Source organism: Phoenix dactylifera, chromosome 2 (genome assembly GCF_051530095.1).
Source record: "Phoenix dactylifera cultivar Ajwa chromosome 2, Ajwa_hap1_PhDact_Kaust_v1.1, whole genome shotgun sequence".
NCBI lineage: Eukaryota > Viridiplantae > Streptophyta > Magnoliopsida > Arecales > Arecaceae > Phoenix > Phoenix dactylifera.
The window spans coordinates 53,002,443-53,017,145 of record NC_143191.1 but is presented as its reverse complement, the minus strand read 5'-3'; the positions used below and the strand labels follow the sequence as shown (position 1 = coordinate 53,017,145).

General features: G+C 40.9%; 2 protein-coding genes across 2 annotated transcripts; one reads left to right on the top strand and one right to left on the bottom strand.

Moving 5' to 3' along the window:
* Positions 1 to 2,056: 2,056 nt before the first annotated feature.
* LOC103719783 (ethylene-responsive transcription factor ERF071-like) lies at positions 2,057 to 3,341 on the top strand. The gene is made up of 2 exons (XM_039118156.3): positions 2,057 to 2,364; positions 2,475 to 3,341. The coding sequence occupies exons 1-2, from the start codon at positions 2,253 to 2,255 to the stop codon at positions 2,978 to 2,980; spliced, it is 618 nt and encodes a 205-aa protein (XP_038974084.2). The 5' UTR covers positions 2,057 to 2,252; the 3' UTR covers positions 2,981 to 3,341.
* An 880-nt stretch (positions 3,342 to 4,221) lies between these two features.
* On the bottom strand, positions 4,222 to 13,461 carry LOC103719775 (enolase (DUF1399)). The gene is made up of 8 exons (XM_008809169.5): positions 13,009 to 13,461; positions 12,802 to 12,925; positions 12,340 to 12,723; positions 11,986 to 12,249; positions 6,603 to 7,120; positions 6,392 to 6,516; positions 6,083 to 6,228; positions 4,222 to 5,122 (listed from the first exon to the last, which is right to left on the bottom strand). Exons 1-8 carry the CDS (start codon positions 13,227 to 13,229, stop codon positions 4,640 to 4,642), a joined length of 2,265 nt encoding a protein of 754 aa, XP_008807391.3. The 5' UTR covers positions 13,230 to 13,461; the 3' UTR covers positions 4,222 to 4,639.
* Between the last annotated feature and the right edge of the window lie 1,242 nt (positions 13,462 to 14,703).

Sequence of the window (14,703 nt, the reverse complement as noted above, 5' to 3'; positions counted from 1 at the left end):
TCCCCGTGCCACAGACTACCCTCCAGGACTGTGGGGGCCCCCGGGTAAAACCGGCACGGAACCTTCCCGCTGGGGGGCTATGTCGTGGGGGGTGCCGAACTTAGTCCCACATCGGCTAGCAGCGGGAAGGTTCTGTGCCTTATAAAGGAGGCGTAGTTCCTTTCCTCTCGAGGCGCCTTTTGAAGGGCAAAACCGTGCGGCGGGAAGGCGATCCCTGCTCTCGCTAAAGCGGACAATACCTCGGGAGGAACGCAGTCCTCTTTCTCTGCTAGCTCGGTTGGGACTGGGGCCGTCGCCGGGGTGAAAATCCCGCAACAGCATTAGACAGGAAAATTTATTTAGTATATATAAAAATAAATAGCAGTCCTCGTTTGACAAGTTTATTATTTATTTATATTTCTACTATATTTTAACTAGAGATATACTTTATTCCTTAAGCCGAGATTTATTTTAGTAACAAAGAAATGTTGCATGTAAAGGATAACTAGTTTGTAACTTTTCTTTTTTACTTTGTCTAATTAAATTTTATGGTTGCTAGTTGTATGCCTGCAGCAAAAGAGCCAAACATTAGCTATATAACTTGTTTATATGATATTTTTTTAAAAGTTTGACATTCATTAATATTAAAATGGAGATCAACAAATGCATGTCCACTTGTAAACAATCTTTTTTTCGTATAAATATGTTGCTTAACATGCACTATTGAATTACTCAAAAGAAAAAATAATATGTATGTGCGAGGGAAGAGTATTTGTCAAATCATCTTTTGAAAAAAATATGATTGATTTTGTTATCAGCATCAATTAGGTACTCATTCCATGCACAATGGTATAATCCATGCAAGACAATAACTAACATTACAGTAGCTTATCACATGACTAATAAAATGTAATGATGCATACAAATTTGTAATAGGTAACCCGAAAGACTTTATTTTCGAACAAAAATGTCTATAAAAGCCATCAAATCACGGGTAAGACCAACTGCAGAGTTCTTCAATTGATGATGCAAGCTATCAAATGATATCTCTCCCAACACTAAGATCAGGCAAAGGTGGATATGGTGTCTTTCATGCCATCCATGCAAGCTCCTTTGATTGAACAAATTGCTTTCCTCTCCAAATAATAACAGTTCAACTATATTTACTGAATGAAATAAATAAAAAACTAATTTTGATCAAATTAATTTTAGAAAATAGTAATTAATACAATTAGAACTACCTACCGAATACTTTTTTGACTTAAATACCTAATCTATAGCAAACAATTAACATTGTAGTGGATTGTAGCATCAACAGCAAAGTGCAATAACGCATTCTATATTTGTACAAAATACAACTCAAATGGTTTTGTCTTCAACCTTGTATGATTGTTCTTTCTGATGAAAAGTTGTCGGTTCACATCCTTTTAGACCACATAAAGCCAACTATAGAAGAAATTACATCCTACACCATATGCAGCACATCAATAGTATACCATGCCAATCATATTTCTTATTTCTGTGGGCTCCATTAATCATTCTGTAAGCTCTACGTATTGGCCAAGTATGACCATGAAAACTATCAAACCACGCATCTCGTGTTCTCGTAGTCAAATAAAACAAGTACATAGTCATGCATGTCATCCATGCAAGCTTCTTGTTTGAAAGGTTACTCTTGGTGTCTAAAGTCTTCCTACCTCTCCATAAACACTCCATTTCTCTAATGCATAAACCTCATTCAATTCACTTCTTACCTTTTTTTTTTTTTTTTAAGAGAAGCAAGATTAGTGTACTTTGCCAAACCCTAAACACATCTATGAAAATAGGAGTTGAATTTTGATTAGATAAGAGGTTAAAAGCCATTTAAATTTGGACTCCCCCTCTCACTCTGGTGCAGGGCAGGTGATCGAGAGTACATGTGCGGCGGCCAGCTGGGCCCCATCCGGGAGAAAGATGGCGTCCACGCCCCCCTCATCGCTCTGCTCCTCGCGACACACGCCATGGATCCAAGAACCTGCGCCCACCCACCTCTCTGTCTCCCTCCTACTTTCCCTTTTCCCTTTTGTTAATGGCCCATAAAGACACAGATAGATAGAGAGAGAGTGAAAGAGAGCATCGCTATATAAAGCTCTCTCTTTTGGTCTTTTTCTCATTCTCGCCTCCCTCACGTTCATCTCCCCTCTGAGCCCACGCCCCTCCTTTCTCCCCTCTTCTTCTCTTCTCTTCTCCATTGCAGCGGAGGAGACCCAGGAAGAGCGAAGAACGGAGGAACCATGTGCGGAGGGGCCATCATCTCCGACCTCCTCCCTCCTCGGAGCCAACCCCAGGACCTCGTCGCCTCCGCGGAACTCTGGCTCGGCTCCTGCACCGATCCAACCCCAAAAGGTGACGGCTTTATCCTTATTTTTTCTTTATTTTCTTCTTCCTAGTTTCGTCCTCGGGTGCCGTTCTCCAGAGGAGTTGATAAGTGATGATGGGTTCTTGCGGTGATTCAGAGACGAAGAAGAAGGAAAGGAAGAACCTTTACCGCGGGATCCGCCGGCGGCCGTGGGGAAAGTGGGCAGCGGAGATCCGCGACCCGGCGAAGGGCGTCCGGGTGTGGCTGGGAACTTTCAGCACCGCTGAGGAGGCCGCTCGGGCCTATGACCGGGAGGCCCGCCGGATCCGGGGAAGCAAGGCCAAGGTGAACTTCCCCAACGAAGATCCCTCGCCGCTGCCGGCGAAGGCCGCACGCCAGCACCGCTATCGCCCTTACTGTGTCAGCAGCGGCGGCGGCGGGTCTTATTCCGCCAGCGGTGGGGAAGCTGGGAGGCTGAGGGAGGATGCGATGGTCTACGGGTCGTGTGCGGATCTCTTTGAGGTGCCGTCCATGGAGGGGGGCTCGGCCGCGACAGCGATGGCGGCGGCTCCACCGCAGTCCGGTGCAAACGCCGGCGGTCGGAAGGGCGGTCCTGCTTCCAACGAGGAGCTGTTCTGGAATTTTGAGGACCTTCTTTTCTAAGCTCAACCTCTCTGTCTCTTCCCCCCCCCCCCCCCCCCCTCTCTCTCTCTCTCTCTCTCTCTCATGCTTGTAATTTGATATTTGTCATACTTTCTTCCCATTAAGGTTTATTGTGAGTACTTAATTACTTGCTGAGGTGAAGTACCAGCTTTAGTGTATTTATTTCCTTTTCAAATTTTGTTTCCTGTCCTGTCCTGTCCTGTTCCTGTGATCTTTCAGCTTTAGTGTTTGTGATCTTATTGGATTGAAGTAATGGTCTCCATAGGTTGGTAATGCATTTATTGTTCCTTTTCTTAAGTTTTTATATTTATCAACATTTTTGTCTTATGGTAAGCTTAGGTTATGGATGATTAATTTAGTAGTCAAGAGTCATTATCAGTAACAGGAGCATCTCAAACGCACTCATTTGATGACAGGTAGCTGACGGGCCATTTGATTAACCATTATATTAATAGTCTGGTCAATAACAAATGATCAGTATTTGTAAACCTTTCCCACAAAACTCTGCTGCTTGAGTTGGTACGGTGGAAGATAATTTCTCTGTCATAATTTTAGAAACTTTTTTTTTTGGTTTCTCGGTTTGAGGTTAGAAGGGATAACCCCCACCTTTCTACTCTATACTCATCCTATTTATCGAAGGATGATTTCAACCCGAATCAAATCACCGAAAAAAGCTAATTATTAGAAACTCTTAAGCAAAAAAATCAGCAATCTGAATGGTTCTAAGGCAAATAGTTAATTTATAATTTGGTGTCAATTATATGATGAGCAATGGAAATTCCTAACCATAACAAAGATCAGAAGTTGAAAATTATCACACTATATAAATCATCGCAGCAAGGTGAAGCTCAACCACCACCAGCAGAAGCATAGGCATTTCTTAGTGTTAAGAAAACAGAGCTCCAAACCTGATAAAAGAAGAACAAATAAGAATCATTTAGTTGCTCATTTCCAAATCATCATTCATTTTTTGACCAGAAGAGAAGTCTCATTTGACCTGATGGCAATTCCATTAATGCGACAGCCCCTATCTGATTTCCAGTTCTTAAGGGGGACTATGAGCACTTAAAGTTTGAGACAATAACAATCTGTTATACCCTTAGATGTTCTAAACTGCATGCTAATAACTTAAGTTATTGCTATATACATTGTTAATGGATTGTAGGTTGAATGCAATTATGAAATACTGCTCAAAAAATACCGGCGTGCAGACTAATATAAAGGTTCAGGTAGAGAAGGAATTGTAACGTAAAGCCAAAATATGCACCATTATTTTAAAAAGTTGAGTATTACAATATATGCAGCCCGCATCAAAGATACTGCTATTATTCATGTTGTTCTTGGTAAATGATGCAAGGGCCCATGACATCATTAACTCCTTGCCATACTTGAATCTGTGTCAAACTGCACTTGGACCCAAGCAGAAGACAACAAACTGAACCAGTCTGCACTCAATATCATGTGAAGCTATACCAAACAGAGCTGCACTACTGCACACACCACATTACTGAAAGGATGAACTCTCTCTCTCTCTCTCTCTCTAAAGAAATAAAGAGGAAATAAAAAGGAAAAAGAGTCCTTAACCAAGAAACACACATAATCTCATCTGAAGTATATCCTGTTGATGTTGGGAACCTTGTGAATGTAGTCAAGGTCTCTTCAAGGTATGATTGCTTGCTTATACAGTAGGTCCTTCCCATCAGCAGGGGAATACTTAGAAGCCGGCCCCCTGCCATCATCTGCTGAGGCTAATACTTTCTCAGCATTCCAATACCAAGGTTGTAAATGGGGAGACAAGCATGACGAAGATGAAGGCAGAATCACCGAGCCCCAGTCTCTGTGTCCTGCTTTCACTTCCCTCAGTCTCCTGCGCAGTAATAAGCCACTGACATCTTCCCTTCTTATCTCTGAAATGGTTCGTATTATAGCCATGCACAAGAGCAGCACTAGCACCGCATCCTCTTCTGGTGAAAACTCTACTGCAAACAACTTCCAGTTTAGAAGAGCTGTAGCTTTTCCATCTGGATGTTCCGAGGTAAATCGAACTAGTGTAAAGTACTGCGCTTCCTCCTCATCCTGCCTGTCTGATGGGCTAACCTCCTTTACCTGGTACTGTAGTTTTCTCCCTCTCAACAGCTTCGCCTGAATAAGAATTAGCATCATAATAGAAGCCATTCAGTGTTTCAACGCAAAGTAGTAATGGCCCAAACGACCAAATAAAATGTTGGTAACCTTGAAACAAACTTTGTTCGGAGTAGGAATTTTACTAAATGGAGTGGAGTTAACTTAGAAAGCATAGATAAAAGGAATCACATGGTGACTAAATATAAGACCTGCGACCTTACTATTTCGGGCCAATATTAAGCACTTAAGTTTAATTTAAAAAAATGGAACCATGAGCCTAATTCAGAAAATAAAACCTCTCAATTTAGATACTCAATATCTTCCTTATGTTTTGATCTCTTTTTAAATGCAATAGTGTAAAAAAGCACGTGCAAGTTTTAGCTTCAACTGTAGCAGCTCTTAGCCTTAACATTTCTTAGACTTCACTAATTGAAGAAAAACTCCAGATTTTCTTCCACTTCTAAGGTTTTCTGCATTCTTACACAAACCTAACGCAAAGTTTATCCTAATTTGAGTAAATCATCTCCGAATCCTTATTTCAGCCAATCAATCTTCATATCTCAAAGGCAAGCCATGCTTTTGCAGTTCTGCTATCAGCATTTAACCCTATTCAAAGCTTTGTCATTTCGTGGGCAAAGTCAAATATAAACTGATTTTTTTTATTGTTTGAAGAATGTCCACCCCCCCCCCCCACCCCCTCAGCTCCTTACTTTTATCAAGACAGAGGAAAGTTGTGCCCAAGAAATAGATGCAAGATACATTCTAGCATTGAGACGGCGAAAATTTACACCAAAAAGTGGATAATTTATAAATTAAAGAGGATATATGGCAACGAATTAAAAAATATCAAAGCCACCATTATCAGTGCATAAATTTTATAAATCGCCTTTCATTATAAACCTTTGGTATTAGCTTTTACTAAAATTATGCCGATGGAATAATGAAGTACATGGAGTACAAGAAGTATGTATGTAATACCGATTCAGTAGAATTTTCATTTTCAAGTTGAATTTCCAGTCTATCTTCCCATTGTATTGTCAGGACATCACCTGTTGATAGAGACCAAGTTGCCTTCTTCTCTAGTAGATTTTCTTTCTTAGGTGTTGCGGTGCCCACCACCTTCCCTACAATCACAGGAGAACATCCACGCATCTCTTAATAATATAATGAAAAACTCAGAGCAGATAGCTTTTTATATCATTCGACTAAGAAATAAATTTAGCTTGCCATTATAAGCTTGCCTTTTGTAGCAATACATGATTCATATCTTATTAGGTCATGTCTTACCAGGTGCAGTGCCAACAGAACCGCCCACATATTTCCAGGGGCCTTCTCGTACTTCTGTGATTCGGTCCTCCCATTTTATTGCTGTTGGAGTTTCAGCTCCTCTTCTCCAAATCCCTCTGCCTACTCTACACAAATCCATCAAAACTCAGTCAATAACTCGCCATATCTTCTAGTGACTTGCATGAATATCAAAAGGCAATAAAGTTTTTACCGTATTCGTATCACAAAACATTCCCTTCCAGCATGATCAAGAACAGTGCGAGATAACCATCGACCACCTTGTGGGCGATATCTATTCATCCGCAGTATCACATCTGAAATCATTGCACCACCATCATCTGTTACTCTATCTGGAACACACTTTAAGAAGTAAGGGGCCTGAATAGGGGGTGTGATTGATGTCATGGCTCTCACTTGCATCTCTATCTCTATTGTTAGAGTGAGAGTAGTTGCCCGCAGCAAGTCATTCCACAGGAAGACTAGAGATTTAAGCAACTTGCTATTTCTTAAGCAACTACTTCCATTTTGCCGTAGCTCCATTGCAATGCCTCTGGTGCCAAATTCACAGTAAAGATTCCATGTTCTCTGCCAAGTCTCAGATGATGATTCAGATACCGGCTGGTCTATCTTCATCTCTCTGTGACACCTGACAGTTCTCAACCGTAGAAATATCTTGTCCAAATTTTTAGCCTCTTTTTCCTCCCATTTTCCTTTGAGGAATACGCAGACCTGTAACCAGAAATTAATTCAACATCCAATGAAGCCTAATGGACTAAATTACCAGATTTCACAGACTACAGGTCTAAAATTAATATTTTTTTAATTACAGGAGAAAGGATGTGGGAGTTACAGAAAATGATGCTCATCTCTTTCTGAAAAGAATGACCAAAATATACTCTGATTCTCAATCAACTTAATCCCATTACAAAAAAACACGTGCCATTATGAGGTCCTCGGAAATGCATGATTCTTGAATGAACTAGACAAAGAAGAGTATATAGAAAATGATGGAAGAAAAGAAAGAGAGCATTATGAAGTCCAACTAAGGATTACATGAATCGACCATGAGCAAACAACGACCACTGGTTATTGATTAAGATTGACTTCTGCAGGTGTTGTTTCAATTACAGCAGTATGTGATAACTACAACTTCATCAAACTTGGAAACAAGCATTATTGACAACTTGCCTAAGAAGATACAGTATTACAGATGAAGATAATACATCACCTACATTCCACCTGAAATAAACATCAAAAGCCTACTAAAATAGTAATAAATAATCAAGTGAAAGAAGAAGCAGTAGAAACTCAAATCATGAGAGTTGTGGGTGGCTCTATGACCAACATCACAACGACACATTAACAAATTAGCAAAAGGATCTTCAAGTTGGGTGCAAAGTACTTTTTTCTAATTTTTGAGCAAATGCATAAAGTAAGAATCTTTCAAGTGTGCAATGTTACTTTGATTTGTGCATCAAGGATCTTCGCATTAAGACAAAATATCATAGGATTGCCTTCAGAAGAATTTGATGCCAAGTTAATGAGGGATTCTAAATTCTATGGTCAAGTTTACACACACACAGAAACACATATTGTTGGTGCATGTGGTCCCTCCTCATGTGGGACCCACCTCATTTGAATTTAAAAAAAAAGGAGGAACTGCCGGCTTGGGCGAGTAAATTGTTAAAGAAACCATGGAGTGCAGGGCTCTACGGAAACAGAAGAGAAAAAAAAAAGAAAAAATAGAGAAGAAGAAGAGGAAGAAAATGTGCTGCTTTGTCGGATGATCGGATGGTTGATTTTATTCAGATTTGGCTAAAATTCCAGTATGTTGTTCCCCGCATTAAGAGCTACAGATTGAACAGTTTCAATCGCTGAAAAGCCTTCTCTATTGATTATTTCAAGCATCAACACTTGGTGAGATCCATTCTCCATTTTGTTGTTTATTGTTGAAATCCATCGTATTGGTGATGAATGTTCTTGTTGTAAAAGTCCAGATTAAATCTTGTTAATGTTTGTGTAGCCTCTAGTTGAGCTAGAGATGATCTATTGGAATCTCATTATTCTAAATAGTGAAAGTTTTTGGCTAGACTAAGTTCCGTAGTTTTTTTTCTTTCATATAGAAGGGTTTTACATGTTAAAAATTGTGTTGTCTCTTGTTTCTGGATTGCTTGATTATTTTGTCTGTTAATTGCTTGAGTAGATTGTAGAGATGGTTGTTGCTTGGTGAGTAATATCCTATTTAATTACACAAAGAAGGAAAAAGAATCTTGCAGCATCATTGTTTCTTGATTGCATTTTTTTCCAACAAAGTGGTGTCAGAAAGGTTGCTAGTGGCTGAATTTTTCTTGTGTTGATTAAATGGAAGAGCATTCAGGTGACAGTATGGTCAAACTCACATATTCCAACTATTCAATTTGGAAGCCTCGAATGGAAGATTTACTATTTTGCAAAAAATTGTATAATCCTATTGAAGAAGATAGTGCGAAACCAAGTGACAAAACTCGGCAACGAAAACTCTTCTTCTTTATCGAATACCTAATTGATTGAGAGACGAACGAGATAGATTCTATTAAGCAGTGAAAAAAAATGAATAGAACGACAATTGGATTAATCAGGCAGTCGACAGATGATAGTGTTTTTCATCAGATTGCTATGGAGACTAATGGCCATAGTTTATGGAAGAAATTAGAGAGTCTCTATGAGCGAAAAACTGCACAGAACAAAGCATTCATGATTAGAAACTTTGTGAATATGAAGTATAAGGAGGAAAGTTCAGTGGCCGAGCATTTGAGTAGATTTCAGAATGTGGTAAATCAGCTAAATACTATGAAAATTATGTTAGATAATGAGTTGCAAGCATTATTGTTGCTTAGCTCCTTGCCTGATAGTTGGAAAACTCTGGTTGCATCACTTAATAATTCAGCTCCTAATGGTGTGGTAACATTGGGAATGATAAAAGATGGTATGCTTAATGACGAGACCAGAAGAATAGAACATAATGTGACTACATAGTCAGAGACATTAGTTACAGAAAGGCAGGGGAGGAGTAATACTAGAATCTTGCAAAATTCTAACAATCACGATAAGTCCAGAAAAATATCCAAATTTAGAAAAGAGATCAAATGTTTTTATTGTAGCAAGCTAAGGCACATGAAAAAAAAAAGAGTGCAGAAAATTTAAAAAAGAGCAATCAAGGGGAAGAAGTGAAGAAAAGAAGGAAGGAAATGAAATAACAGCAGTTGCATGTAATGGTGATGTCGGTATTATTTGTGATGATGCTTGTATAAATCTTACATGCTAGGATTGTACTTGGGTTGTTGACTCAGATGCCTCTTTTCATGTTACTTCTCGACGAAACTTCTTCACATCCTACACTAGTGATTTTGGTAGTGTCAAGATGGAAAATGATAGAGTAACTAAGATTGTGGGCATGGCAGATGTTTGCTTGAAAACTGACATTAGTGTCAACTATTGTTGAAAAATGTAAGACATGTTCTAGATATCCGTCTCCACTTGATCTCTACTGAAGTAATTGATGATGAAGGTTACCACAACCACTTCGATGAAGGAAAAAGGAAGCTTACCAAAGGTTATATAGTGGTAGCAAAAGAAAATAAATCAAGCACACTTTACATGATGCAAGCAAAATTGAGCAAGGGGGAGGTGAATGCAATTGAAGACTCCTCTATTAAATTATAGCATAAGCGGCTTGGACACATGAGTGAGAAGGGACTTAATATTCTGGCCAAAAAAAAATTCCTTTCTATAAAAGGTATGCCCCTAGAGACTTGTACTCATTGTTTAGCTGGCAAACAACATAGAGTTGCATTTCATAAATTCCCTCCAAATAGAAGATCATGCGTTTTGGATTTAATTTACATTGATGTTTGAACTATGGATGCGTTTTGGTGAATACATTTTAGAAAATCCACATCAGGATACTGGATAACTTTTTCAGGAGTAGTGTCATGGCAATCTAAGTTACAAAACTATGTTGCTTTGTCCACTATAGAGGCCATGTATATTGCAGTTACAGAAGCTTGTAAAGAACTTTTGTAGATAAAAAATTTTCTATTGGGCCTATAACAAGAGAAATACAGGCTTTATTGTGACAGCCGAAGTGTCATCTATCTCTCAAAGAATCCAACATTTCATTCGAGATTCAAGCATATTGATATGAGATTTCATTAGGCTCAGGATGCTTTAGAGATGAAGTTACTGTGTCTTGAAAAAATCCATACCGATGATAATGGATTGGATATAATGACTAAAACTTTGTCCATGAAAAAAATTATTGCTTGTAGAAAGACAGCAGGCTTGGTGGAACCCCCACATGAGTCGGAAGGGGAGATTTGTTGGTGTGGTCCCTCCTCATGTGGGACCCATCTCATATGAATTAAAAAAAAGAATAAGAAGGAACCGCCGGCTTGGATGAGTAAATTGCTAAAGAAACTGTGGAGTGCGGGGCTCTACGAAAACAGAAGAGAAAGAAAAAGGAAAAACTTAGAAGAAGAGGAAGAAAAGGTGCTACATTGTCGAATGATAGGATGGTTGATTTTATCCAAATTTGGCTGAAATTTTAATATGTTGTTTCTGGCATTGAGAGCTACAGATTGAACGGTTTGGATCATTGAAAAGTCTTCTCTATTGATTATGTCAAGCATCAATACTTGGTAAGAACCATTATCTATTTTTGTTGTTTATTATTGAAATCCGTCTTATTGGTGATGAATGTTATTATTGTGGAAGTCAAGATTAAATCTTGTTGATGTTTGTGCAGCCTCTAGTTGAACTAGAGAGGATCTATTATAATCCCATTATTCTAAATAGTGAAAGTTTTTCGCCGGACTATATTCTATAGTTTTTTTCCTTCACATAGAAGGGCTTTTCACGTTAAAAATTGTGCTGCCTTTTGTTTTTGGAGTGCTTAATTATTTTACCTGTTAATTGCTTAAGTAGATTGTAGAGATGATTGTTGTTTGGTGAGTGATAACCTATTTAATTACATAAAGAGAAAAAAAAAGTTTGCGACATCATTGTTTCTTAATTGTATTTTTTCTCAACATATATACATATACATATATATAGAGACAGACACACAGACATAGACATATATACATATATAGATATACATAGATAGATATACATACATAGACATACATACATATATATGTATACATATAATCGGCATCTATAGACTACAATACACAGGTAAAAGCAGGATTCTAAATTCTTTGATAAGTATATACATATATTTCTGATCGAGAGAATATTAAGGAAACAAACATAAATTACAAATTCACCAAGACGAAGCGGTCTTTTTTAGAGTTCATCTTTCATGCTGCTAGCAATGGGCCGGCTTTGGGCCTAGCAAACTAAAATCTATATAAGCCCAACAACAGGCCCAACCAAAGTTTAGCATGAAAAGACAGACTGTTTCCCACTTCAACAAATATACATCATCCCCACCCACAAAGCCAATAACTTTGCTGGGAAACGAAAGGGGCCCCCTCCTAAATAGGACCACAAATCAAAGGAATAAACCGAAACGATGAACGGGAAACTAGTTTGGGAAACGTATGCAACTTTACCTCCATGAGGCACCTCGGGTGCAAGCACTTGTACCTCCGGTTAACGTCGGCCTCCGCCGCCTCCCAGTTGAGGAACACCCGCGACGGCGACGCTGCCGGATCGATCCCCGCCCCCGCCCTCTCGTACGGCTCGTCGAACGCCTCCTCCCACACCCTCCTTGTCGCCTCCGCCTCATCCGCCGCCGTCGCCTCCCCGAACGACACCACTCGCCGCCCCAAATCCCCCATCCCCTCCGTGTCCCTCGCGTAACTCCCCGGAAAGCTCTGCCCATACGGTAAATCCCATTGATCGGTTCAAAGACCCAAAATTTATGTCCAATCTCGCGTAGAAGTCGAAACTTTAAGCGGAATCACCTGGTGGGTAAGCCACATGAGGAGGATATCCGAGGTGGGCACCATCCGGAGCCCCTTTTCTTCTTCGATTCGCCGCGAGATGTGGAGGAAGTTGAGGTACCTCCGCCTCGCGAAGACGAGGTAGACGGTCTCGGACACGAAGGGGTCGGAGAAGTGGGAGTAGAGAGACCCGTACCTCGCCACCGCCGCGAAGAGATCGCCGCCGCCGCTTGCTCCGCTCTCATCGTCTTCGGCGATCTCGGGGTCAAACGGCTCGGACGGGTACCGGAGGCCCCAGATCTCCCGGCACCGGCCGGAGGCGTACTCCTCGTTCTCCTCGTCGAATATCGCCGGCCGATCAATCAGCTCCCCAAATCTCGAGGCGCAGTACTCGCGGTAGCTCGCCTGAGGCAAAGATCTCCGGTGCCAGAGTTGGGATATTTACGAAGCATACGAGGGCAAATCGCATCATTCGAGGCTTACCGGAAGGAGGCAGTGGCAGTGCCAGACCCAGTGGACGTCCGCCGGCGGGAGGAGCATCGGGGGGGCGTACGGCGCCGCCGCCTTGGAGAGCTCGGCGATGAGCGGCATCCAGAGCTCCTCATACCTGTAACAAAAGCGAAACCCAATCTCAGCCGCCGATCAGGCGGTCCAGAGGAGGAAACGTATTTGATCGGAGAGGGACCGGACCGTCGGATGGATCGGGCTATGATGGTGGGGTTGTCGAGGAGAGGAGAGCCGGCGAAGGAGCGGAGGAAGGAGAGGTGCCAACGACCGGCGGTGACCAGATCCAGCGAGAGGCGGGGGTTCCCGCGGCGGCCCGAGGTGCTCCCGCCGCTGCTCTCGTAGTTACTCCGGGTCGCGAGCGAATCGGAGGAGGGAGAGACCGGCGTGATATTCGTACCCGACATTTGCCAACATTCACGCGCCGACACCGGAGCCGCGCATTAATGAAGTGGGCTCCGGCGGGAGCATGGGGTTGTTATATTAGCAGCAGAGAGAGAGAGAGAGAAGGGAAAGGCGGTGGTTTCGTATGTACCGCAGCGAAGTGGGTGAGCCTTTGCTATTCTTTTCGTAGGGTGTTCATTGAAATACAGGGAATATTGTCTGCAAGCCTAGTTGGAGCCATCAGATGGAAATCACAAGGTCTACGTTTCAAGTTGGAACTTTGTGGTTGGGATGTTATCAGTACGTAACCATGAACCTCGTTTGTAGCATGCAAGTCATGGTCAATTGGAACAATGTCAAAGAGTTTTGTCAATTTACTTATGAAAAATAAATAAGCATGGAAAGTTGGTACCTTGAGAAGGGTCTGACACCATATTTTAGATAGATTTGGATGGATGTTTGTGAATTTGTGACAATAAATATCGGATAGCATAGTCTGAGATTGTTGAGAATAATTGAGGAGATATGAGAGAGAGAAAGATCCTGGCTCCATCTTATTGGGGGGATAATTGCTGAAGTGGACGGGTATGTCTGGAATGGAAGGTTGAAATTTTAATGTTTTTAATTAAGAGTAAACATTAGTTTAGCTATAATTTTAATATTGAGTGATTAAAAACTCATCTAACATGGTAAAAATAAAAAGTAACTAAAACAAATTAACTACCAATTAACAATTTGCTTCATCTAGATCGACAAAAAGGCGGCCCCTGCCTCACTAGTATTTTATATGCTGCATACAGATGGCTCTGAAGCTTTTTAATTTTGGTTATGCAGGTGCGGAATGATTTTCTCTCTCTCTCTCTCTCTCTCTTTTTTGGATCGAAAGGGAGGCAAAAAATGCCCCGAATGGTTTTTCTTTATTAGATCAAATTGTGCTCACAATGAAAGTTTATAAGAGAGGAGAAGTTGACGTTGTAGAATAAAACTGCAGGCTAATCTCTTTGGAGACATCTGATAAAATTGGAACGATAAAGAAAAGGTTTGCTTGGCGCTTATGTTAAATGGGTTATCAAAGATGAAATAGAATTGGCTAGAGTGGCGGCGATTGTTGTTGGGAAACCATTGTTCGTATGTACTAGGCACGTCGAGTTCCATGTTGTTTGACGTGATAAAAAAACATGTGGCAGGATATGAATGGTGAGAATAGACCAATTTTACCTAGAATTGGAGTGTTCGAGCTGATTCTATATTGATCCAATAAATAATTGAGATGGTGGATCTGGTTCAACCAATAATTCCTCCAAAAGGAGCCATGATTGGGATTTGTTAATGGCCTCACGTCATCGAGCCCACGAGACACAGCCAACAAAATACCATCCTTTACACCTGTCGAGCTATCAGTTGAATCATTCATAATCTCGCTTTCAATGCGACATGAGCTGAAACCGGACCAGTTAAACTGGTAAGCCTAATCAGATAACTGACAGAAGATTTCTG

Excerpts from the sequence above, each read along its gene's own strand:
- LOC103719783 (XM_039118156.3), top strand. The coding sequence starts at position 2,253 with ATGTGCGGAGGGGCCATCATCTCCGACCTCCTCCCTCCTCGGAGCCAA. Across the intron at positions 2,365-2,474 it reads CACCGATCCAACCCCAAAAG|AGACGAAGAAGAAGGAAAGG; the intron begins GTGACGGCTTTA and ends GCGGTGATTCAG.
- LOC103719775 (XM_008809169.5), bottom strand. The coding sequence starts at position 13,229 with ATGTCGGGTACGAATATCACGCCGGTCTCTCCCTCCTCCGATTCGCTC. Across the intron at positions 12,250-12,339 it reads TCATGTGGCTTACCCACCAG|AGCTTTCCGGGGAGTTACGC; the intron begins GTGATTCCGCTT and ends CCGTATGGGCAG. Across the intron at positions 5,123-6,082 it reads ATGAAAATTCTACTGAATCG|GCGAAGCTGTTGAGAGGGAG; the intron begins GTATTACATACA and ends ATTCTTATTCAG.